Raw genomic sequence first — 25,535 nt, forward strand, 5'->3', positions numbered from 1 at the left:
TCTCAATGGCTGAACTGCAGTGATGTTTCAATAGGGAGGGTGGGTCATTCAGGATCCAATTTTAAACCACGTGCTCTAGGACCGTGGGAAAGAGTTGAGCCTTTCTTCCCAGCATAGGAGTATACATAGATAGAAAGTCAGAGAGAGAGAGAGATGTATTATGTTAGAGAGTATTATTATTAGATTAGATATTTAGATTATTAGTATTATTAGAGAGAGAGTATTATGTTATAATACTCAAGTATTTTGATGTCTTTATAATTTTCCTATGTATTCCAAGCTTTGGCAATATTGTAATATATACAGTCATGCCAATAAAGCAATTTGAACTGAATTGAATTGAATTGAATTGAGAGAGAGAGAGAGAGAGAGAGAGAGAGAGAGAGAGAGAGAGAGAGAGAGAGAGAGAGAGAGAGAGAGAGAGAGAGAGAGAGAGAGAGAGAGAGAGAGAGAGAGAGAGAGAGAGAGAGAGAGAGAGAGAGAGAGAGAGAGAGAGAGGTAGATATTTCAAAACAGTTTCCTGTGGAAAGTTGGCATGGCGTATACGGTCTAAAAACTGAACTGTGTGATTATTCACTTGGTTATATAGAGTAATGTGTTACTAAACAAAACTGAGAGAGAGAGAGAGAGAGAGAGAGAGAAGGTAGATATTTCAAAACAGTTTCCTGTGGAAAGTTGGCATGGCGTATACGGTCTAAAAACTGAACTGTGTGATTATTCACTTGGTTATATAGAGTAATGTGTTACTAAACAAAACTGCACATATTTATGAAAAGGTTACAGAGAAACTTAACTGAACTTTTCAGGTTGAAAAAAATCTAACATTTTTTTTGTCACAGTGTCCTTGTTACATAGTAATAACTATAAATCATGCAATTACATGCAACTAACCCTGAATCAAGCCCTATTCCTAACCATAAACCTATAGTATTTATTAATATTACTCAGTATTTAATTACATTGTAACAAGGACACCTTACAGTTTTTCTCCATTGGTTTGGCTCATTTCTTGAAACAGAAATTACATTCTCAAAACTCTAAGATCATTTGGCAAAACAGTCTTACAGTTCAGCACAACACCATGGTTCACCTGCAAAAGCTCATACCTCTCCCAAAACAGTTCACTCATGTGTCAAAACTAAATTTCTTTCTCATTTAAACAGTCAGTGCCCCCAAAATGCTTCGTCTCTTTGGCATTGTGTAAGCCCTGCAAGTCAAAATGTTTAGATGTTTTGTCACTATGCAGAGGACCATTGAAATATCCCCCATGTCCACCTTTCAGCCTTAGCCTAGTCCTTTATTGACAATGGTTACTATACTGTTTTTAGTCTAGCTAACAGAATACAATTGTGTATAAAACTGGAAAAAAAAATAGGATTTTAGGGTAAGAGTTTGACATCCAAGGTTTGACATCACACACTCATACTGCCAAGGAAATTGTAACCATTATCATTCACACACATAAAGTAACTTCTATACATCAGAGTAAAAAGAAAATGTATACAGCATACAGTAATATACTGTAATATAGACACACAAACAAAAAACAATGAAAATGATATGCAGCCTACAGTGCTGTAAATAAAGTTTCACAACTAACAGTTCTTCACCGGTCGCTGTCCTCACCCTCTCTCTCCTGGCCACCGTACTCTATCGTCCATGGTGTCTTTGTGCTCTTCGGCCTCTTCCCCCTATTCCACCACCACGCACCTTTACTCCTCGTCCTCCTCCTTTTCTTCTTCCTCTTCCTCTTCCTCGAGCAGGCAGTTGCCCTTGTTCATTTACTTGGCCAGGTGCCTCCATGTTCAGAAACTGTACTGGTCCTGCATGGTCAAGCTCTTTACATACATGTTTGGCAGCATTCACAGTCATGGACAGAACCTGTCAGGTAACTAAACATACTGTTTGATTGGTCATCTGAGATGTGTGAAACTCCTTTGTTAGTCAAGTTAGTTTCACCTGACTGTTAATTGCTGTAATAAATTTATCAAATGTTCCAAGGGATTCATATATGGTATTAATGGTATTATGTTCTTAACTAATTTTGACAATTGAACAGACTATTGTGCATATGATGACTTATACAATGAAATGACGCTGACACGTTTTGGAGCGAGCAACCATTAGACTGAGAATCGACAATCAGTTTAGATCAACCAGATCTATTCACTTGGAAATTGTGCTAAATGTAGGCTACCTGTACTTAATCATTTGCAAAGAGGTACTGAGACATTGAGACATGTACTTAGACATTTGCAATTTGATGAAATGAAGGAGAAATTCAATTCTGTTGTGAACAATTGCCAAGTGGTTTGGAGGTTTGTCCATGTTGTTTTGAGAATGTAATTTCTGTTTCAAGAAATGAGCCAAACCAATGGAGAAAAACTGTAAAATAAAGTGTGACCCTATCTTACATGTACTTACCATAGTAATAACAGTAAATTGTGCATAATTACATGCAACTAACCCTCAACCAAATCCTTATACTCTATCCCTTTAAGGACATGTAGTTAATTAATATGACTCAGTAATTGAATGTAAAATTACACTGTAACAATGACACCTTAAAATAAAGTGTAACCCCCCCCCAAACCCAAAAAAAAAATGTAAATCAATGGGGTCCATCAACTGTTTGGTTACCGACATTATTCAAAATATATTCCTTTGTGTTCAGTAGAAAAAGAAATTCATACAGGTTTGAAACAACTTGAGGGTGAGTAAATGATGACAAAATTTCCATTTTGAAGTGAACTATTCCTTTAGGGTAATACTATGGACTTTTAAAGGTTAATAAGGTTTAACAAAGTTGCCCTTTTAAGTGTACTGCTCAAGTGAAACAAGATGTTGTAACCCTAAAGGTAAAATTTAAAAAAAAAAAAATAATCTGAGAGTCTTCAGAAATCATTCTAATATGCTGATCTGGTGCTCAAAAATATTTCTTATTATTATCAATGTTGAAAACCGTTGTGCTGCTTAATATTTTTGTGAAAACCCTGATGCACTTTTTAGTAATTTCTTTACCGATTCTTGGAAAAATAGAAAGTTCAAATTGTGTTATGTGTAATTGTGTACATGTATTATTATTTACAGTAATTTATAAAAAAAAAAAGCTTCCTGACCTTGCTGACTTTGAGAACAAAAAGTCCACAAAGTGATACAAGAGATATACTGTAGCACCATTGCCATTGACACCAGTCAAATATACAGTTTAGCGGTCGTTATACTAAAACATTTGACTGCTGAATTTCAGGGAGCAGACATGTAATAAACCTATGAAATGAGACAAATGTGTGGACACTCTGTGATCCATGAGGGGAGACATTTGCGAGCTAAAGCATTTGTTTAAGTGGAAACAGGGCCTGTAAATCTGTTGGTTCGTCACGTCAGACAGTAGGAATGTCCTGTTTGTCTTGGTGTGTATTTGTTCACTGTACTTTGTGTTATGCTTGCAAGCCTGGCATTTGTGCGGTTGTCTGTGTGTGTGTAAGTGAGTCTGTACTGGTCTGTGTGTTTGATGTGTACCTTTGTGTGGGAACCAAGCTGCTTCCTGCCCTTGAACCACAACAGCTGTAGGGCAGGATCTCGACTTGCTCAACCTCATAAGTTCAGACATGAGAGAGAGAGAGAGAGAGAGAGAGAGAGAGAGAGAGAGAGAGAGAGAGAGAGAGAGAGAGAGAGAGAGAGAGAGAGAGAGAGAGAGAGAGAGAGAGAGAGAGAGAGAGAGAGAGAGAGAGAGAGAGAGAGAGAGAGAGAGAGAGATGATGATGATGATGATGCCAATTAGAGAGCTTAACAAAATGGTTAAGAGAAAGATCAGATTTTTTGCTATATGGATTTTAGTAAACCAAGGCTTATTGATGTAGTAAATTTAGGCTTTTCCTTTACATCATAGACATGCCTAAAACAGCCTATTTAATTTTTGTGTATTATCCTTTAGAAAACCAGCATTAAAACAGGAAAGTGAAGTAAAGTCAAACATATAGTGCCAGGCTTTGCAAATTGTGTCTGAAGGAATACTTGTCCTTGCTGAAATCTTACCTCTTCAGCATAGCCCACCCTCCTCCAACGCTTTCCTGTCCCTGTCCCATTCTCAGCCTCACTGTTTGTGACGGATATCCCCAGGAAAAGGCAACACTGATCATGATGTCAGACGTTGTACTGCAGTAACCCTCTGATTGGAATAAAATACCTAGCCTTGTGTATGAGCTGTATAAAAGATGAAGAAATAATCTCTAGGACCCCCTAATGAGTTTAAAAAGATGTGAATGTTTTCTTCTTGTAAATCTATTCCTCTGTGTTGTATTAAATACATGCAAATTGAGGTATTTTTAACAAGTCAATATCTCTATCCAAAGACTTGTGAAGCCAACTCTGTGTTACAGAGGAAACTGGCTCCCTCTAGTGACAGAACACTCAAAGAAACAGTCTTGCTTTATCTTGTTATTTTATTAGGCTATGTGAAAATTCAGTCTGCAATTATTGTTAATAGGCGTACATTAGCTGAGACCTTTGTCTACAAATATATGAAATTTATAATAATGTATTATTAAATAATACGAAATAAATTGAGCGTCAGCGTCAGTTCTGGCAGGCCAGGTAGTCAAGCAGCTGCTTATGCTATTTGCTATCAACACTGTCCCGTCAGCTGATCTGCTCCAGCTGAGCCGCATTAGCTGGTTAACTCCCCTCGCTGTTCAATGGCCAAAGCTCAAACAAGGCGCCCTATTTAAAGCTCATTCACCCTGCTCATACATGCTTGCTGCTCGCTCTGCTGGCTCGCTGCTCGCTCTGCTGGCTCGCTGCTCGCTTCTGCTGCCCGCCACCTCCCCAGCTCCTCCTTATGCATAACGTGGCATTTGCTATGTCATGTTGCCTGCTCTGTTCACAGGGGGATATTCTAGCTCTCACAGTCTAAAACTGTGTGAGCGTTCCCTAATGCTGCTGCTGTCCTCTGACTCTCTGCTATTTCATGGTGCTCATGAAAGGTCAGAGGACTCCCTGAACAGAGCCATACCGCCAAATTTCAATTCAGGAACATCAACCTGTTTGCAATCTATTCAAATAATTCTTAATTATTTTGTCTGTGTGTTCTTGACTTTATGGACCTGACAGAACTACTAAAACGTGTCTTGTCCCTTGTCTCAAAAATCAGTGATATATATCATCAATGACACGATTTGTAAAAAGGGCCAGCAACGTGTGTCTAGACTGTCCAAGTTTAACGTTGATCGGTCCTTGATGACTTTGTTTTACAAATCTTATACTGAGTCCGTTTTAACATTCGCTATGTTATGCTGGTATGGTAGTCTTAGTGTGAAGGCAAAGACTGATTTGGCAAAAAATTGTTAAAACTAGTAGTAAGATTTTAGGAATTCAGCAGAGTCACCCTATCCTGTTGAATCGCCAGGTGGTTAGAAAAGCCCAATCCATCTTAATGTTTAGTTGCAATCCTCTCTCTTCTGAGTTTCAGTTTTTACCCTCAGGATCTTGGTTAAGATTTCCCTCTGTCAGGAGCAACATGTACAAACATTCATTTATTCTTACTTCTATTTCTCTGTTAAATTCGGGGATGGGGGGAGTAGGTGGAAGTATAGTTGTTTGGGCCTGTCGTTGTCTTGTTTAATTTTTTATGTAATTTTTTTATGTATTGTATAATGTCTTTTTTGTATGCAGGTCTTGCTGTAAAAACAATTGCCCTTCGATGACATAAAGAAAGAAAGAACGAACGAAAGAAAGAAAGAAAAAATATATATAGCCTATATATATAATATATATATAGGCTATATATATTTTTTATACACTATACACTATACACTATTTTTTATACATATATATATACACTCACCTAAAGGATTATTAGGAACACCATACTAATACTGTGTTTGACCCCCTTTCCCCTTCAGAACTGCCTTAATTCTACGTGGGATTGATTCAACAAGGTGCTGAAAGCATTCTTTAGAAATGTTGGCCCATATTGATAGGATAGCATCTTGCAGTGGATGGAGATTTGTGGGATGCACATCCAGGGCACGAAGCTCCCGTTCCACCACATCCCAAAGATGCTCTATTAGGTTGAGATCTGGTGACTGTGGGGGCCATTTTAGTACAGTGAACTCATTGTCATGTTCAAGAAACCAATTTGAAATGATTCGAGCTTTGTGGCATGGTGCATTATCCTGCTGGAAGTAGCCATCAGAGGATGGGTATATGGTGGCCATAAAGGGATGGACATGGTCAGAAACAATGCTCAGGTAGGCCGTGGCATTTAAACGATGCCCAATTGGCACTAAGGGGCCTAAAGTGTGCCAAGAAAACATCCCCCACACAATTAAACCACCACCACCAGCCTGCACAGTGGTAACAAGGCATGATGGATCCATGTTCTCATTCTGTTTACGCCAAATTCTGACTCTACCATCTGAATGTCTCAACAGAAATCGAGACTCATCAGACCAAGCAACATTTTTCCAGTCTTCAACTGTCCAATTTTGGCGAGCTCTTACAAATTGTAGCCTCTTTTTCCTATTTGTAGTGGAGATGAGTGGTACCCAGTGGGGTCTTCTGCTGTTGTAGCCCATCCGCCTCAAGGTTGTGCGTGTTGTGGCTTCACAAATGCTTTGCTGCATACCTCGGTTGTAACGAGTGGTTATTTCAGTCAAAGTTGCTCTTCTATCAGCTTGAATCAGTCGGCCCATTCTCCTCTGACCTCTAGCATCAACAAGGCATTTTCGCCCACAGGACTGCCGCATACTGGATGTTTTTCCCTTTTCACACCATTCTTTGTAAACCCTAGAAATGGTTGTGCGTGAAAATCCCAGTAACTGAGCAGATTGTGAAATACTCAGACTGGCCCGTCTGGCACCAACAACCATGCCATGCTCAAAATTGCTTAAATCACCTTTCTTTCCCATTCTGACATTCAGTTTGGAGTTCAGGAGATTGTACATTTTGGCATGGTCAAGACGATCTACTGAAGTTCAAACTGAGCATCAGGATGGGGAAGAAAGGTGATTTAAGTGACTTTTAACGTGGCATGGTTGTTGGTGCCAGGCGGGCTGGTCTTAATTGAGTACTTCACAAACTGCTGATCTACTGGGGTTTTCACGCACAACCATCTCTAGGGTTTACAGAGAATGGTCAGAAAAAGAGAAAATATCCAGTGAGCGGCAGTTCTGTGGGTGAAAAAGCTTTGTTGATGCCAGAGGTCAGAAGAGAAGGGCCAGACTGGTTCAAGCAGATAGAGAGGCAACTGTAACTCAAATAACCACTCATTATAACCGAGGTCTGCAGAAGAGCATCTTTCATCGAACCTTGAAGAAGGTGTGATACAGCAGCAGCAGAAGAACACACCGGGTGCCACTCCTGTCAGCTAAGAACAGGAAACTGAGGATACAATTTGCACAGACTCACCAAAACTGTAAAATAGAAGATTGGAAAAATGTTAACTGGTCTGATGAGTCTCGATTTCTGCTGTGACATTTAGATGGTAGGGTCAGAATTAGGCATAAACAACATGAATGCATGGATCCATCCTGCCTCTCAACAGCTCAGGCGGTGGTGTAATGGTGTGGGGGATGTGTTTACCAACTGAGCATCGTTTATACACTACTGAGTATTGTTGCTGACCATGTCCACCCCTTTATGACCACAATGTACCCATCCTCTGATGGCTACTTCCAGCAGGATAACACGCCATGGTCATAAAGCTCAAATCATCTCAAATGGGTTTCTTGAACATGACAATGAGTTCACTGTACTCAAATCGCCTCCTCAGTCACCAGATCTCAATCCAATAGAGCAACTTTAGGATGTGGTGGAATGGGAGATTCGCATCATGGATGTGCAGCCGACAAATCTGCAGCAACTGCGTGAGGCTATCAGGTCAATATGGACCAAAATCTCTGAGGTATGTTTCCAGGGCCTTGTTGAATCTAAACCACAAAGAATTAATGCAGTTCTGAAGGCAAAAGAGAGTACAAAAAATATTAAAGCAAATGAAATATTACGCCTTTTGACTTAGTTTTGAACAGTGCTTTATTATTTTTTATTGTGCACATAAAACGTTGGCTGCATATGAAATCGCATACTTCCATATAGTAAGCAGAAAACTGTATATGACAAAAGAAGTATGTCCGATTTCACAGAACTTATAAAAGAGTATGAAAAAAAAAAGTACTCGGATGACCTCTTCCGGCGAGATTCTGAAGTGTGCATCAAATGGACACTTTACTATCCCATGAGGCGACGGGAGAGGATTTGTAAATGGAGGTGAAGTGACGTAACTGATGCTGGTAGGTCACATGATAATGACAACCAGCCTTTTTTTTTTTTTTTTTTTTATGATTTTGAAAGGCTTACATGTTTTTATTTCTTCTCGTTTAGACTATTGTAATGCCCTTTATGTTGATGTAAACCAGGCCTCTCGCTTGCAGTTAGTGCAGAATGCAGCAGCTCGACTTTTAACACGAAAGTGTAAACGGGAACATCTTTCCCCCATATTGGCTTCCCTACATTGACATCCGGTCCGTTTTAGGATGATTTTAAGGTTTTAGTGCTTGCTTATAAATCCTTAAATGGCCTAGCCCCAACTTACCTTTCTGACCTTATACAACTGCACGTCCCATCAAGGTCTCTGAGGTCTGCTGACCATATGCTGCTGGTCGTCCTAAGACTGAAGCACAGGGGAGATCGTGCCTTTGCAGTAGCTGCCCCTAAACTCTGGAATTTATTACCATTGTCTGTGAGGATGGCCCCAACTGTGTCTTTTTTTAAAACTAGTCTTAAAACACATTTTTATTCTTTGGCATTTAATTCCGTCCGAGAGCTGTGTTTTTTTCTCTTTGTCTTTGTTGTTTGTTTTTCTGACCTTTAATGTACAATATGTACAGTACCCTATTATTGTTGTTTGTTTTACGACCCTTTATGCTTTATGTACAGCATGGTCTACTGTTGTTTTTTGCAAGTGTTTATGCTTTCTATCTTAATTAAAAGTAAATGCCCTTAGTTTGAAATTGTATTTAATGCAATGATATTCTAACATTTTGAAGTGTGATGGCTTAAGTAATCAAGACTAAATAAATAAATAAATAAACTAATAATGAAATATTTCCAATATATCTTAACTGAATTGTTAAAGCATGTTTTTAAAGGCTAAGTTGCTGTTGTGCCTCTGCTTAGGCTCTGAATGATCATTTCACTGATCATATCTAACAATTTTGGAGAAATTATAGGCCTGGTTTCACAGACAGGGCTTATATTAAGCCAGGATTAGGCTTCAGTTCAGTTAGGACTATAGCTTTTATAAATGTGCCTTAGAAAAAAAAATACTGGTGTGCATCTTGAGACAAAACAATGACAGTGACATATTAAAGATATGTCATTGCAAGTTGCTTTCATTTAAAACAGCTCAAACATGCATTCTAGTCTGGGACTAAGCTTAAGCCTTGTGTGTGAAACCGAGCATGTATCATACATTGTGCAAAGTTACCCTTGTTTTGTTTATAGCTCAAGAATCCAAGTCAAAATATGCTGTTGATTCATCACACTGTTTGGTGTTTGGGTAAATGGATTTGTTTGAAATTTTGATCAATTGAAAAGGGGGAAAAAGTTAGTTTGAATAAGCAGTGGAGCATGTGTATAGCAAACATACTTTGCTTTCACCTAAAACCAAACTAAAAGGTCAAAAGGAGAGGGTCGGTATGAAGGACAAGTTCACCATCCTGACTTTTACTTCCTTGCTATTATTTAACCAAGTCACTCAGCCAAAAATATGCATTTCAACCACGACCAAATATAAAATGCATGAATAATCTAAAGGACCCGTCCTGGTAGGCTCTATAGGCTGGTTAATGATTGATTGTAATCTGATGAAGCAGCCGGTGAATTGTGGGTCAGTGAATCACTATTCTGTTCTGTTTCACACAGGTTGTGTTTTAAAACCTTTAAGCATTTCTGGGCCTGGGCATCATATAGGCATATTTTGGGGAAACATAAGCTAATGAACCTATCCTGTCCAGACATGCTGTCTAGGTAGGCAGCACACTGGGTATTGAGACACTTCCCGCGGAGACTCTGAGTGGCGTGTCAACTGCAGTACGCACAGGGCGCCACCTGCATATGAGACACTGAGACAGCACAGGAACATACAGACTGCGTCCTGGAAATTAAAACTGCTCTTCATTTCACTCTTTTTGAAAAGGATGGACAAAACAACAGTCGTTTAAAGACGAGTAGATGTGGTTTGTTAAAGCATGACCTCCTGATAGTCTTGACTATCATGTCGGGTGAGTTAGCATGCTCGCTAGCTGTCAAGACATGTTAGACATGTCGCGTCCATAACATATCCATCTGGTGGCTTTATTTAAGAACATATGTCGTCGCCTTTGCGGTCGTATTGAGTCGAGACAGCATGCAAAATGCGAAGCTCCTGTGGTCATGTTTTGTAAATATGGGAAGCAACAGCACATGCTAACGCGCAGCTAGCCGTCTAAACTTGACCCCTTAGCGAGCTGTGGTACAGTAAGTCAAATGTTACGACAACTAACGGGATGGTCGATCTAAGTGACTGACACTGAGCGACAAAAACATTTGGAGTAAAAGAAGCAGCATGGATTGAATGACTGTTTCGCTTTGATATTGGGAAGTTTCAAGTGCGTTGATCGTCACTCGAGTTGGCTAGCAGTGTCGCTAGCTAAGCAACCCCAAACAAGTAAGTATTTATCTTTACAGTAATTGGTTTTCGTGTGCGAATGTGGTTTTTGCTTTAAAACACTCTGTCTTGTGTATTGCACTCTATAAGAGCATATTATGTTAACGTTGTAACGTTAGATTGGATTCAATAGGTTATACATGCTGTCATGTATAAATCATTTTCTTTAGTGTAACTGTACAGCCAGTTTGGCACACTGGCAATCTGTCGACTACGATTGTTGATAAATTAACGGAGTACAGGAGTCTGTAACCTGAAGGAAATCTCAGCTGCACTCATTTCACCTCTATTCATGCATAATTCATACGTCTTCATCAAGTTCAACTAAGGCCATTTGTAAAATAAATAAATATATTAACTGTCTTTTCACACTCACACAGTTTATTTAACTTGTCTTGCGGTGGAAAATGTTTACTTTTAGACAATTAGATTTCATTTATTGTCTAAACGTTTTTAGAATATATGATTTAAGGCACGACACCACGGGTGATTAAAGTATAAAAAAAAACGAATAGTTATCATCAGTTATCTCCATAGTTGCCCAGTTGATAACTGTACATTAAGACTAAATTCCAAGTATTCTGAAATGTTATGTTTTAATATGCAAATGAGCCATTGTCTTACTAAATAGCACTAATTTACATAGCCTACATTTCCAGAACATACATCTGAACGTTAGATTGAGCCAGGTTGAAAACTTTTTTTCTCGTTCTCTTTTTTTCTTTTTCTTTTTTTTGACATGAGAGTTAAATGTTTTTGATGTTGTTTTTTACTGAGGAGATTTTTGGGGGGATTTTTGATTCATATCTCTTTATCACTCAGACAATATAAAATCAGAAAATACTTTCAACAGCCAGAACAAAATTCACCATGTTTTTAGGAATAAAATAGAAAATATATATATATATATATATTACCACGCAAATTATATATTAACAAAGAAACCCCTTTGTAAAAACCTTTAGAATTTAGATAGAAATAAAGCCGTAATGTTAGGTGCATGTAAGTGTTAGAGATTTCAGTTTCATGTTGAGAAAACGGCCTTTAAAGGTGTCCTAGCCTAAATATTATATAGTTCAAGATTCAAAGTCTGTATCTTGAAGGTAGAGTTAAAAAAAAGTGTTCACGGCAGTTTTAATGCGACCTTCATTGTTCAAAATCTACTGAAGTTTAAGTCTGTTTTAGTAAAACTCTTTTATAGAATATTTAAATCAAACCCTGTGACACAAAAGTGCCTGTAGTTGAAGAAACGCCCATATGTGTGCAACATTTCTTTAAAAGGAACTCTATCAGCTCAAATCTTCCCTTTCATCTTAACCATGTAATAGATTTCACATTGCAAATGGTCATGTTAGGAATAAAGCATGTGTTGCAGTTAGGCAGCAGAAATGGCCCAGCCCACACCCGACGCTTGAAGGTGATGCTTCAAAAAAAAAAAAAAAAAAAAACTCCCCCGCAGGAAGTCGAATTCACTCGCTTCTGTCTTTTGCTGCAGAAAATCATTCAAAGGCCTTTGCTCCTTCAGAGAGTTTCTGTTCTCTACATCTTCTGTTTAGAGTTGAAAATTAGAGTTGAAGTTAATTTAGCTTATTTCATGAGTTTTGTGAATTTGCATGCATGGGCTTTTCAGTCTGTTAGACTTGTTTTGAGGTTGTGTTTGGCTGTTTATTTGTGAGATATCTCTAGATTGATTTAATTCAAAAGCTAGAGCTTGAAGTTGAAAACGCACGGTAACTCAAAAGTGGACTTTCGATACTTATTTCTTACTTGTACTTATTTCATACTTGAAACCATACTGCAAAAATGACTCGTTGTGAACTTTTGCAACACATTTCCGTCCAGATTCACACATCAGTGACAGGTATTGGGTGATCAGAAACTTTGCCTACATCATTTCAGTCTGACATTTTTGTCCTACTGTTTTATAAATCTGTCACAGTGTGAATATACAGGATTTGCATGGATGCTGTTGTTTGGAAGACGATGTTTATTGAATCATTATTGAAGGCTGTTATTGAAAGATTCATTTTTAAACTTAAAGAGACATCATTCAAGCCCTCTTATTTTTCTTTAACCTTCCCAGTAGGAATGAGTTGTTGCAGCGCCTGCATCCCATAGAGAATTCCTAAATATAGAAAGGGCACGAGGGGGATCTGAACGCTTGCAACAGTGCAAACAATATGAGTCAGTTATTAATAAAGAAACATGTAGTCCAATAGCACAATCCAATAATCAATAATCACAGTGCAGGTTAAAGTCAATGTCTGTCTGGTAAGCTTTTTAAACTCTACCATCTGACTCTGGTTAGTCGCTCAAGGCCTTATTGTAAAACAGTAGGCATTTACTGTAAAAGCACTCCTGCCAGTTTAGTTCAAGTTAAGGCATTTCTTTTTCTTGGAGCAAATTTCATAATCTTCTGATGGCCTTTGTGTCCTGTTTTTATTTTTTATGTTGCCATAGCAAACAGCAGCAATGATGACAGTCCCAGTTTTGCTATTATTGCAGTTCCTTTTATGCTGTGCTTCATGTGGTATTTCAGTAAAAAGTGTTTGCCTTTTAGAATTGTTATTGGCACTATTTAATCTAAAGTCATCAACCTTGCTAGTTAACACATTTCAAAAGCTAATGGATTTGATTCTAAAGACAAAAGTCAAAGATAGTAAGAAGTTAGAACAACTTTGGCTTTATACTCGTTTCGAAATTCAGCTTGGTTTAAATCACGATTCTATCTTCTACCGATTCTAGTCGATTCAGAAATGTCCAAAATCAATTTTCTAAATGTTTCTTTATAACGTGATGTTGTCGGATCAAAGGCGGTTACAGTGCAGCACTCTGACAGTTTAGAGAGCGCACAGACTTGCAACGGGGGAACCATTATGAAGCATTATGAATTATGAACCTTTCACATTCTGTCAATTTTAACACGCAATTCAACAAACTTTCGCTTTACCACTAGTTAAAGCACAAAATAAACATGAATTTATTACATTAGTGAAATGTGTCATGTCTCATGTAATCACTCAAACAGTGTATAAACCATGGAAGGACGTCAATAAAACAGCTTGTAAACATTATTTACCTCAGGAAAGCCATTCAATGTCCATGAACTTGTTAGTTAGCTTTAGCTAGAAAAAAAAACTAGAGGAGCATTTTGCTAAATATATGCACTATATTTGTCTTCATTATTTAATCTGTTTTTTTTTTTATAAATCTGTCAAAACAAGTTTATTACAGTCACAGTTTAAATGTTTATATTTCAACAATAAATTGGAGTAGAAACAATTATATTATTAACAATTGTATATAAAAACTACATTATGTGCAACTTAATGTTTGTATACAACTTTGAGTGTTGATTAAATACAAAAGTTCACTCGCTTCTGTCTTCTGCTGCAGAAAATCATTCAAAGGCCTTTGCTCCTTCAGAGAGTTTCTGTTCTCTACATCTTCTGTTTAGAGTTGAAAATTAGAGTTGAAGTTAATTTAGCTTATTTCATGAGTTTTGTGAATTTGCATGCATGGGCTTTTCAGTCTGTTAGACTTGTTTTGAGGTTGTGTTTGGCTGTTTATTTGTGAGATGTCTCTAGATTGATTTAATTCAAAAGCTAGAGCTTGAAGTTGAAAACGTACGGTAACTCAAAAGTGGACTTTCGATACTTATTTCTTACTTGTACTTTAGATTAATTGATTGATTATTAAATACACATTATCGACGAATCCGGCGAAACTACCGGAAGTAAGCGGGCGCCATAACTGAGCTGTTGCTGGGTAGCGTTGCGCCATTGCCTCCTATTGTTTTATTTGCAACTTGCGTCCACTGGAATAAACAGCCCACGATTTACGACTGTCACTAACGTTACAACTTTTATAATGTCGAGTGGGAAAACATGTTCCGGTTTAAATTGTTTCAATGGCGGCAGTAAAGGGCGCATTGGGGCAGTATAACGTTAGTAACATTACTGTTATGTCTGTTGTTAATGTTTGATTTGCTTGACTGTGACAGATTTTTTTTTTTTAAATAACAAATTAAAATAACAAGTTAAATTAAATATACTGCAGTTTTTGTTATAATAACAATTATTTAATGACATAAGTAAAAAATATATAATAAATATGTAATATAGTGCTCAGCAAAATCTCCTCTCTAGCTATTTTTTCTATTCAATTAACATGCTATGGTCATTAAATGGCTTTCCTGAGCTAAATGTAACGTTATGTGACATAAATGTTCTCCTGCTTTTATATTGACCTCTTTCCATGGTTTAAAAACAATAATTGGTCGATATTATGTATACTTTCTAGCTGTACCTAGCCTTGCCTTTTGCAATGTGAAAATGAGATAAATAATGGACACAAATGAAAAACATGAATTCGTTTATTTGATGTCATTTATTTATTGTTGCCAAATGGACAGATCTTTTTATAGTTTCCTCGTTAGCTAACGTTAGCCTAGCTAGCTTGCCAAGCTATTTTCATAAATAATCTGTAAGATCGTTTGTACCTTCATCTGTGACTGGAGGCCACTGTCTAACATCATCAACCCAACAAGTCATTCTGCCTGGCTGTAGCTGTCATCGAGGGTGCGTTATCACGGAGGTTTGTTTACATACCGGTAACAGCTCAGTAATGGCGTCGCCACAAGATGGCAGCCTACACAGAACGCTCGTCGGATTCATGTATACCGTATGCTGTTTCAGTTTTTAGCTAATTAAAAAAACTTTATTTTGGGAATGCTAACATGTTTTAAAATGTTCTCACTCTGGCAAATAACCTTGCACATCATTATTAAAACACAAAATGACCATTAAAAAGTCTCCTTTCCAACCAAAAGCAGCCTATACTAATTCTCCGAATTCAGCTTTGTAGTTGCCTTGGGTGTCCCTGGAGCTAATACTCTGTGGACATGTGGAAAGGGGTAACTAGCCCCTCCACCCCTATAATGCAGTCTTTCCTGGATGCCAACTGCCCTGTTCGCAGTAGTCACTGCAGAACCAGCTTTAAAAGTTAGAATCACCTTTTATACACGTACGTAACCGCAAGTACTGAAATGACATGCACTGTGTGATACAGTACAAATACTTTTAAGTGTCCCTTATTCTGTCCCTTATTTTCCTATAAAGAACCACATATCTCCCTTATTTTCCTTTTCAGTAGTTGGCAACCCTAGTTGAAAGATGCATTACAACTTGCCGAAGTGAATCCTGTTTCATGTAATCACTCAATCAGTTTTTTAAACGGGGAAAGACGTCAATAAAACAGCTTGTAGGCTATAGCCTAACGTTACATTTACCTCAAGAAAGCTATTCTGTCCATAAACTCATTAGTTGGCGAGAAAAAAAATAACTCTAGACCAGAGCATTTTGCTAAATATATGCACTGTATTACATATTCATTATATTTTTACTTGATACCTTTGTTTAATGTTTGTTTAATACATTTTTCATGTTTTGTTTCACCAAAAAGCTGGAGTAGAAACAATCTTGTTAATTAAAAATTGTTATAAATACTGCCTTATATATACAACTCTGTTTTAGCTATTTGAGTGTTGATTATTAAATCATTTAGATTAATTAATTAATTAATTCATTCATTCATTGATTCATTCATTGATTTATTAATTATTTCGGTTAATTTCAATAAATTTTCGGCCAAGTGTATCCTGCATTTTCAGTTTCGGCCCTAGTTGAAAGCTGAATTCGAAAATAAAATCAACACCAACCTCAGAGGGGTCAGTCACTTTGCTATTTCCAGTGTTTTTCTCTTAATGGAGAAGGGCCTGTAATATCAGACAGTGTCAGAATTCAGAAGTCAGAAAGTCGCATCTGAAAAAATAGTTGGGGAAAGTGCTGCATAATAATCCTAAACATGAAACATGTTTATTATTAAAAGGGCTTCAAAATACCTTGTAAGATATAGTTAACACGTATATAGTTTAACGCGGCTTGCCCCGTCAGATGCTCTGACTGATGCTTGTGCTGTTTAATGCATTTGAGATGTGGTGTTTTCCTCAGTGAATATCTTAGATTGATTTCACAATATAAATGTTAGAAGGTCATGCAAAAATATTTAGTTTTTTTTGTCAGGAGTAGATGAGCCCTGATGCGAACGCGCCTCCACTAAACCTCAGCCGCAGGCATATGCGCCAAACAGACAGAGCGCATAGGATAGCACAATAATTCTGACTAAAATATACATTTTGCTAAAGTTCTTGTTGTTGGAAATTAAATGTAGGTTGAATTAAAATTATATAAATGGCACAAGTAAGTGTATTTTTATGATAGCAGTAACTGTAAAGTCACTATTGTAGTGATTTTTCACTCGAAACACTGAAGCAAAATAAAAATGATGATGCAGGGCATTGCAATATAATTCAAGTAAACAGTGTAAGCTTGTCAATGTGTGTACAGTTCACACAGTGGTTGGAACTAGTGTTGTGCTCTTCATACACAGACAGGTAAGAGACGTTGTTGGTGGAGTTCACTTGATTTTTCTGAAGCTAGTATGCTCACACCTTCTGTGTTTTGACCATATACAACATCTATAACTCTCAGCTGGTTTGATACATAGAGCAGACAGAAGTGAATCATATCCATTCCATTCTCTAATCTGTGAGTAATACCAAATTGACAGATACTACATGTTTGAGAGATGATCTGATGATCTGGAATTTCTGGGGTGTTATTGATATCTAATAATCTATTGTTGTGTATTATTTCCTTTCAACTTTTTAAAATCATGTTGTTAGAGTATTAACAGTGAATAAATACTTTTATTTTTGTTCACATGAAAGAATGTGAAAACCCTTAGATGTAAGCGGCCATTCACACGGGACACGTTTATGTGTTTAAAAAGAGTGGAGGGGCCAGAGATGTCTATCTGACGAATGTCCACATAAACCTGACCCCCTGTTCATAATATACAGATGTGATTTTGACTAGATAACCTTACAAAGCATCAGGAATCAGGCCGCTTTTGAATGCGAGTTGCTTTTCACTTACACTTTTGAATTTGCAATCACGCATGTGTATAGGCCTATAATTTGTGGACATCAGCGAGCCGCTATTGAAATCGCTTTTAATGTCAAGTATAGGGATCGTAGTTGATCCGTACAGACCAGGCAACACGGTCAAAACGTGATTCTCGGATTAGTTGCAAAATGTATCTATCACAGAGCAAATGTTTGGTCCTGTAAATTTAAAGGGTTAGTTCTAAATCTAAATTCTGTCGTCATTTACTCACCTGTTGTTCCAAAACCGTAAGACTTTCGTTCATCTTCGGAACGCAAATTAAGATATTTTTAATCAAATCTGAGCCAGTTCTGTACTCTCCATTGACAGCTACGGAACTACCACTTTGACACTTCAAAAACTTCATAAAGAGATCGTAAAGCTAATCCATATGAATATGAGGTTTAGTTAAATTTTAAATTTTCTAGACACAATCGCTTTATATGATGAGCGGATAGAATTTAGGCTCTTATTTTATAAACATTGATCGGCAAACATAAACTGAATCTCAACCGAACCTGCTTGACGCAAGCCTCAGTGGTTCTTGCTTAAGCTCAGATGTGCTGCGCAACACACAAGAATGAACCTCATTGGTTTTCGCACATCAAGCAAACATTCTTGAACTTCCGTTTATCATAACAGATGTGTGCGTTGATGATGAATGTGTATGTGAATAAAACCCAAAATAAACTTGTTCTGCATATAAAAACGTTCATGTCTCTTCAGAAAATTTGAACTAAACCACACAATTCTTATGGATTAGTTTTACGATCTTTTTAAGAACTTTTTGAAATGTCAAAGTGATGACCGAATTTTCGTTTTTGGTTGAACTAGTTGAACAATTCTTTCCAAATAGAGCTAATGAAGTCATCTGGTGAAATTGTTTTTATATCAAAATATATATTGCAGAAAAACTATATATTTTATAATGTCAGTTTTTTCCAATATCGTGCCGCCCTAGTGATAAGTGAAGTAAACTCACATTTACACTTACCAAGCGCAAATGCAAGTAAGAATCGACGTTGGCAGGTACAGTATATGAAACGGTGTCAATCGGCAGTTGGCTGGTAACATTGCCCAAGAATATGAAAAAATGGACTGAACTCATTACTTGCATGCTGTTAGGGAAGTTTAAACATCCGAGGCACGCGCCCAGAAAACCGTGTCTCAGACAGCGTGTGAATATTGAGCCCTTTCATGACTTTTTGCGCTTGAACGGACAAATTCACACAAAGTTGTGTCAAAAAATGCCTGTCTCGGCAAGTATCCTAGTAAACATTGTTATGAATGTAAACAGTTGAGAAGGAAAACGCATGTGTACAGTGTGTATCAGTATATTGGATCCGTGCATTCGGTCTTAAAGTGACAGCAGCCTAATTCACTTGCTGCTGTCTGCTTTTTTAATGTTAAAAAACACTCACTGCTCTTGACTGAATTACTTTTGTTATTCTATGTTTAATCTATTTTTCGTTTAATACAGTGAAGACTATGCAGTGTTATTTTACATTTGATTAGATTAATTGAAATCTTGGTGTCATAACTGCCTGTTTTTGCAAAAACAGTTTCATAACTGGTAAAAAAAATATTTATGGCCGGTGAATTTCACCGGCCATTGGCAGGTGGGGCAAAATGTTAGTTCTAGGCCCGCTCGTGCTGTTTGGAGCAGAGCAGGCGCTTTCAGTTTATATTTCTATAAAAAAGCAAAACGACAATAAAAAATATATGTGCCACGGTGGCCAAGTAATGTAATTACACCGGTTACAACAACTACCGCACCAAGCCTAGTAGATAATATACTCTTTCTCCATGTCCTCCACCAGGTGAATGTTGCTGTTTTATCTCTCATCACATGTGTCTCTGTGATGGACATGGAGACAGCTGTATGTGAACCACGTTACCAGAATGGTGATGTCCACCATGAGGAGCTCTGTCCAAAGCAGCCCACCGTTCTCAAGATCCACCTCTACCACAGCAGCCGGACCGATGCTAACTGCACCCCTCTGTGTTACCCACCGGGAGAGTATGTCACCGAACAGCTCATCATCAATGCTGCCAAGGAGTGCGGTCAGTTATGCCCATCATGTGATTATAGAAAAGAAGCTAAAAAAAATGTATTTAGAATTTATAAAGTAGATATGAATTAAATGTTCTGATAAAGAATCATGTTGCACTGTGTTCAATCCAGATGCAATGTGATAAATCACGACATGATTTTATTGTTTGCTTAGTGTCTATATTTGTTTTGTTGCTCTGAGTAGGCCCGGCCACTGTGAAGTTTAATTTATCAAAAACTGGGATGTTCACTGCTGGGTATTAAACAAAAACTGCTATGTCACACAACGTTTTCAATTTTACTGTGAACAAAAATAGGACCGTTACTGAAATCTTGTCACGTTGCTCCTGTTTAGGACAATGTTAAAGTGATTTCCCTGAAAAAAGGCTTTACCAGCCTAACATTATTTTCTTCTTGCCCATGTACTCTGATTTATTATTGATAAAACAGTATTATCAGTATCTTTTTTTTATTATTCTTAAAATGAGATGTAATTATTATATATATATATATATATATATATATATATTATATTATTATTATTATAGGTTACTGCAGAAACAGTCAGTTATTGGTGGCATGCTCTGGATTCTCACATTAATCAGGTGTAGTATTGATGGCTTATATAATAAGATCCTGTCAGTCCACCTGTGTTTACTGTTTAAAAAAGATTAAAAAAATCAGCCCAGGAGCCATCAGTCATCCCCAACAGGGTATTGATGACAGACATGTTATGGTCTTGTAAGATGTCACACTTTTTTAGATGACTTTCTTTACTGCTATTGCATGGTGCTGCTATTAAAATAATGTAAATGGACTAGTTAATTAATCTGTGATTGATGTCATTTATCCTGTGAAAATTTACAGAAACACCTTGTCTTTATTTGTCTATGCACTGAAGAAAATTAATTGTTATTGCATCAGACATCAACTAATAAATACATTTGCATGTTTAGGTGTGAAGTACATTTAACACTCAACTTATACAATTTATAATAAGCCTCAGCAAATTTTTGTACCAATATTTTAAAATGTATTCCTGTGATGGCAAAGCAAAATTTTTAGTGTTACATGATCCTTCAGAAATACTTCTAATATGCTAATTTGGTACTCAAAAAAAAGGTAACACATTAGTTTAGGGTCCAATTCTCACTATTAACTAGTTTCTTATTAGCTTGCATATTACTAGGATATTGGCTGTTTATTAGTACTTATAAAGACCATATTATTGGCTTATTCTGCATGACCATATTCTACATCCCTAAATCCTACCCAATACCTAAACTTAACAACTACCTTAATAACTATTAATAAGCAGTAATTAGGAGTTTGAGGCAAAAATCTTAGTTAATAGTTAATAGTGAGAACTGTACCCTAAACTAAAGTGTGACCAAAAAAGATGATCAATGTTGAAAACAGTTGTGCTTAATTTTTTGTGGTATCCATGATGCATTTTTTTCAGGATTCTATTCTGAAGGATCATGTGACACTGAAGACTTTGGGCAAATTCCAATCGGAAGTGAGCATCCCTGTGCCCTGCTCAATCCGAAGAGCAGAACATAACCATAAATTATTAAATTACTTCCTTGAAGAAACCATTGCATGTTCCCTTCACTAACTGACCTGTGGAAGGGCCCTTCGTGAAGGGATTCAGTTGTTCATTTCCGTAGGGAACGCTTCTACAAATGGTGTCCCCTTCCCGAAGTGCCCTTCAAGGGTGCAAAAACGCTGTTTGGAATTCACCCTTTACCATCCCAGTAAAATATATTCAAATAGAAAAGTTATTTTTATATTTTATATTTCACAATATTACTGTTTTTACGATATTTTTGATTAAATAAACTTTTTTTTTTTAAAAGCATGACAAAAAAAATCTTAATTATTGACCGGTAGTGTAGATAAGGAAAATTCTATTAAAATTAAAGTTAACCTCACAAATTGACTAGTTTGCTGTTGGACCGTTGTTGACCATCATGATCCAGTCCCTAGTTTATATGTGCATTGTGCAGGCATTTCTTACTACACACTAGATGTTTTGGTGTAAAAAATTGTTTGCATTTGTTTGCCGTTCTTTGTTTTTTATGTGTTGCTCTTGGGCCTTAGGGCTGATGTTGTGTCTGTCTCTCTTGTCTCACTAGCGTCTGTTCTTTGTTCATCTGTTTCTCACAGGGGTTACACCAGTCTACTGTAGCCTGTTTGGACTGTACAGAGAAGATGAAGGGGTCTGGTTATCACCCAATCATGTTCTCCATTTAGACGAAACAGCCAACGAGAGTTTGTTATTCAGAATTAGGTAATGCACTGAGCTCCATGTTTCACTTAATTAACCTGGTTTATTTTATTTGGCCTTTGTCCTCTCCGTCTCAAGGTTTTGTAGCCTGCAGTTTAGTGACTGCGATATTTCCTGTCAGGTACTATTTTCCCGGCTGGTATAGTTGTGGAGCGTCTCGGGCGTACCGCTATGGAGTGACGAAGGGATCTGAGAGTCCTGTCCTGGATGACTATGTAATGTCTTACCTCTTTGCTCAGGTGAGGATTCCCCACGTCAGTTTTGCAATAAAGAAATGACCTTTAATTGTGAACTAAGTGTTGTGTGCTGTCAGTGGATACTGAATCACCATAGCAGTGTTTTACAGTTACGCTTCACTTGGCCTGAAATATGAGCATATCTTGCATAATTGAGCACATTCATGTATAATTTAATTGCAGTTTTGCCTAGATTATCTTCTCAGAGAAGAGTCAGTCTTGGTTTCGGATTTTACAGTGTTTAAATGTGAATTACGCCACTGTGTATCTGCACGGATAAAGGCCCCTATTTACTAAACGCATGATAAATAAAGGAAACTCATGCTGGCCGCTCTCTGACTCTGAGTGGGCTGGTTTTGTGGCGCCCGTTTGTCTTCCACTAACAGTATGTCATGCGATGACTGTCACTGAGGGGAAGGTGATTGAACTTTGCCTAGTGTGTCTCGTTAGGACATCTTAAAGACAATTAGATGTTTTTCATATTCTGAAGAACTTCATCTTTTTAGTACAGCTTCACATGCAAAAATGCAGCCACAATGCTGGATATAAAAATTCTAGACTATTTTGTCGAAGTACTTACCAAAAAAAAAAAGATTGTTTTAAATGTCATCTTTTAAAAAAATTATATTTAATTTTTAGGATTACATTACATAGGGTTATTCAACTATTAGTAAAATTATACTTAATTACTACATAATATTTCATGTAAATGTAGAAATAGAGGAAATAACAGACCACTAGGAGGCAATCAGAATCGAGAATCGAGACCAAAGAAATGTCCATAGATTTTAGAATGTCACAGCAACCCACGACACTTTTATCAATGGGGAGATTATTCAGGTTGTTACAAACTATAAATACCTTGGCATTGTACTGGACAACAAGCTTAAATGGGACTCATGGAGTGATCTTTTGCACACTAAGACACAGCAAAGAATGTAGTTTTTAAAGAAACTGCTTGTTTTTAATGTCAATAACAAAATGCTCCAACTGTTTTATACTGCTTTTATTGAAACCGTTTTAACTTGCTGTATTATCTGTTGGTTCAGAAATGCCACTGAATCACAGAAAAAGATAATCAGAAAAACAGTTACTACTGCCAGCAAGTTACTTGGGATAACGCTACTGGGCATTGAACACATTTACAAAGACAGAATGGTGAGAAAGGCCAATAACATTGCATGTGATTACACACGCCCGTTGGTATCTCATTTTAAACTACTGCCATCTAGGCGTCGTTTCTGTCCACCCCTTCTGACCAAGAACAGATCCAAATTCTCTTTTGCCATAAAAGCCTTAAATCAGTCAAAATAAGCTAGATGTCCAGCTGGTCTGGTCAGGCCCAAGGGTGTATAGTGTATTACATTGTATTGTATTTGTTTGTGTCATATGTCTGATGTCCTGTCATGAAGTGCCTTGCGACTTCGCCGCAAACCCAATTGCCCCACGGGGACAATAAAGTTATCTACTACTAAGAATTGCAGGGAGCCGTTTAAAAATATTAAAGAATGATGCATGGTTCTGTACTAAGCATGGACAAGTTTGTGAAAGGACTAGGGGTGTAACAATACTCTAATGTCACGATTTCATACATATCACGATACTGAACTCACGATACGATATTATTGCGATACTCCAAGACATATGATAAAAGTTTTTTGAAAAATGTGCTGTTGATTAAAATGCTAAATTTGGTATTATATTGGGGGTGGAAATGAATAGGCTTGGACTTGGTGCTGGTAACCCAATGCATAGGACAATGGTGACACCAGAATAAAAATATTCATGATTCTGAAGCTGAAAATACAGAATTATTTTGGACAAATATGCTTGCACTCTTTCACTGACTAGATATATTTAAAATGATGTAAGCCACTTTTTACACAGATATTCCCCCATTGCATTATTATACATTATATATAGTAGTTTAATGTAATACAGACACTAAACCTCTGAAAACTAGAATTTCTTTTCTCACAGTACTTTTTATTTTGGGTGAACTATCCACAATACATATTGTCATATATTGTTACACCCCTAGAAAGGACTGTCAGTGCCAGGTAAGGGTAAAGGAGATAATGGATCTACTTCAAACGTCACAACTACCAAAACAACGTGTCTGCACCAGAAACGAGCACTGCGGAGCAAAGTGCAAAAAAAGCAAATAGAACCCATTATAATCAGTGATGCTGTCTACACTGGATATGGCGCGACACGACAAATCCCTGACAGGAAACTGATGCCCCGTTCTATTTCTGACGTGCTTCAAGCACTTGCGCTACTTCTGACACGAAAAGAAAAAATGGATTTGTAACGTTCGCTTTGTTGCGTCCTGTGTAGACAGCCTCAAGACAAGAAAATATGATGAGGCGGTGCAGTACAACGGTGAGTAATGAAGAGTGACCACAGTGTGTTGCGTGCCTCAAAATATTAGCCTCTGGCAGTATGAAGCCCAACAAGTTAATATGCCACTTAGAGACCACTTAAAAAGCATCCTGTCGAAGTTAAGAAGTTTTAGTACTGTATTAATTATGTTTCAAATAAATCCTATAGGATTTTGCAAGCAAGGTCATGTCTCTAAAAGAGTCTTTATGTGGGTGCGTGCTGGTGGGGGGGCTTGAAAATATTTGTCTTTACAAAAGACAGGCCCAAAAGAAAACGTTTGGAAACCACTGTCATTACATCGGTGTATGTCCTTTAAAATTTCAAGTCTGGCACAGACAGGAGTCATTTTCAAACCTGTTTTTGAGGCAGCAGCTTTGCAGTGTCATCTTGTGTACACTTGTCAGTCTGCGTCTGCTCTGTTTGTGGTTGATGTTTTCACAATGTATGTTTGCTTTTACCTGCTGTGTTTTTTTCTAGCACTCTCGTATTAATGCACAGCAGTGTCGTAGTAGGTAGTATACAATGAAAACAACATTGTTTGCTTGATGTTTGTTTGACACTATCAGTAGTTTTATAAATGGTGTTTTTCTGTGTAACACCCCAGTTCCATGGCGACTACACCTTTCTATTGGGTTCTAAACGTAACATACTCTTAACTGCACTTAATATCATTAACCCAGGGTACTTTTTAGATATAGACTGTTATCGGCCAGGCTAATTAATTGACTGATAATTACCATTTTGAGATTATTGGTTGGTGATAGAAAATGTGCGAAATTGGCCAACAGCCTAACCATTTGACTGCACTGTAAATAGATAGTGGACAGTTTCATTTTTTCAGTAAATATTGTGTAAA

At 37.3% G+C, this 25,535-nt stretch overlaps 1 protein-coding gene across 2 annotated transcripts in view; it reads left to right on the plus strand.

The window, feature by feature from the left end:
• The first annotated feature begins 10,129 nt into the window (after positions 1–10,129).
• The window catches only part of jak2b (Janus kinase 2b), a 32,867-nt gene continuing 17,461 nt past the window's right edge, over positions 10,130–25,535 (plus strand). The window contains exons 1-4 of one of the 2 annotated variants that reach the window (XM_056237133.1): positions 10,130–10,708; positions 19,536–19,779; positions 21,938–22,061; positions 22,180–22,297. In XM_056237133.1, coding sequence (XP_056093108.1) covers positions 19,578–19,779; positions 21,938–22,061; positions 22,180–22,297 — 444 coding nt within the window. In that variant the 5' untranslated portion in view covers positions 10,130–10,708; positions 19,536–19,577. The remainder of the gene's footprint in view (positions 10,709–19,535; positions 19,780–21,937; positions 22,062–22,179; positions 22,298–25,535) is intronic. The other variant, XM_056237135.1, reaches the window with a different exon arrangement.

This window comes from Rhinichthys klamathensis, unplaced genomic scaffold, assembly GCF_029890125.1.
Source record: "Rhinichthys klamathensis goyatoka isolate OS25496 unplaced genomic scaffold, OSU_Roscu_1.1 h1tg000019l_1, whole genome shotgun sequence".
In the NCBI taxonomy this organism is placed as follows: Eukaryota; Metazoa; Chordata; class Actinopteri; order Cypriniformes; family Leuciscidae; genus Rhinichthys; species Rhinichthys klamathensis.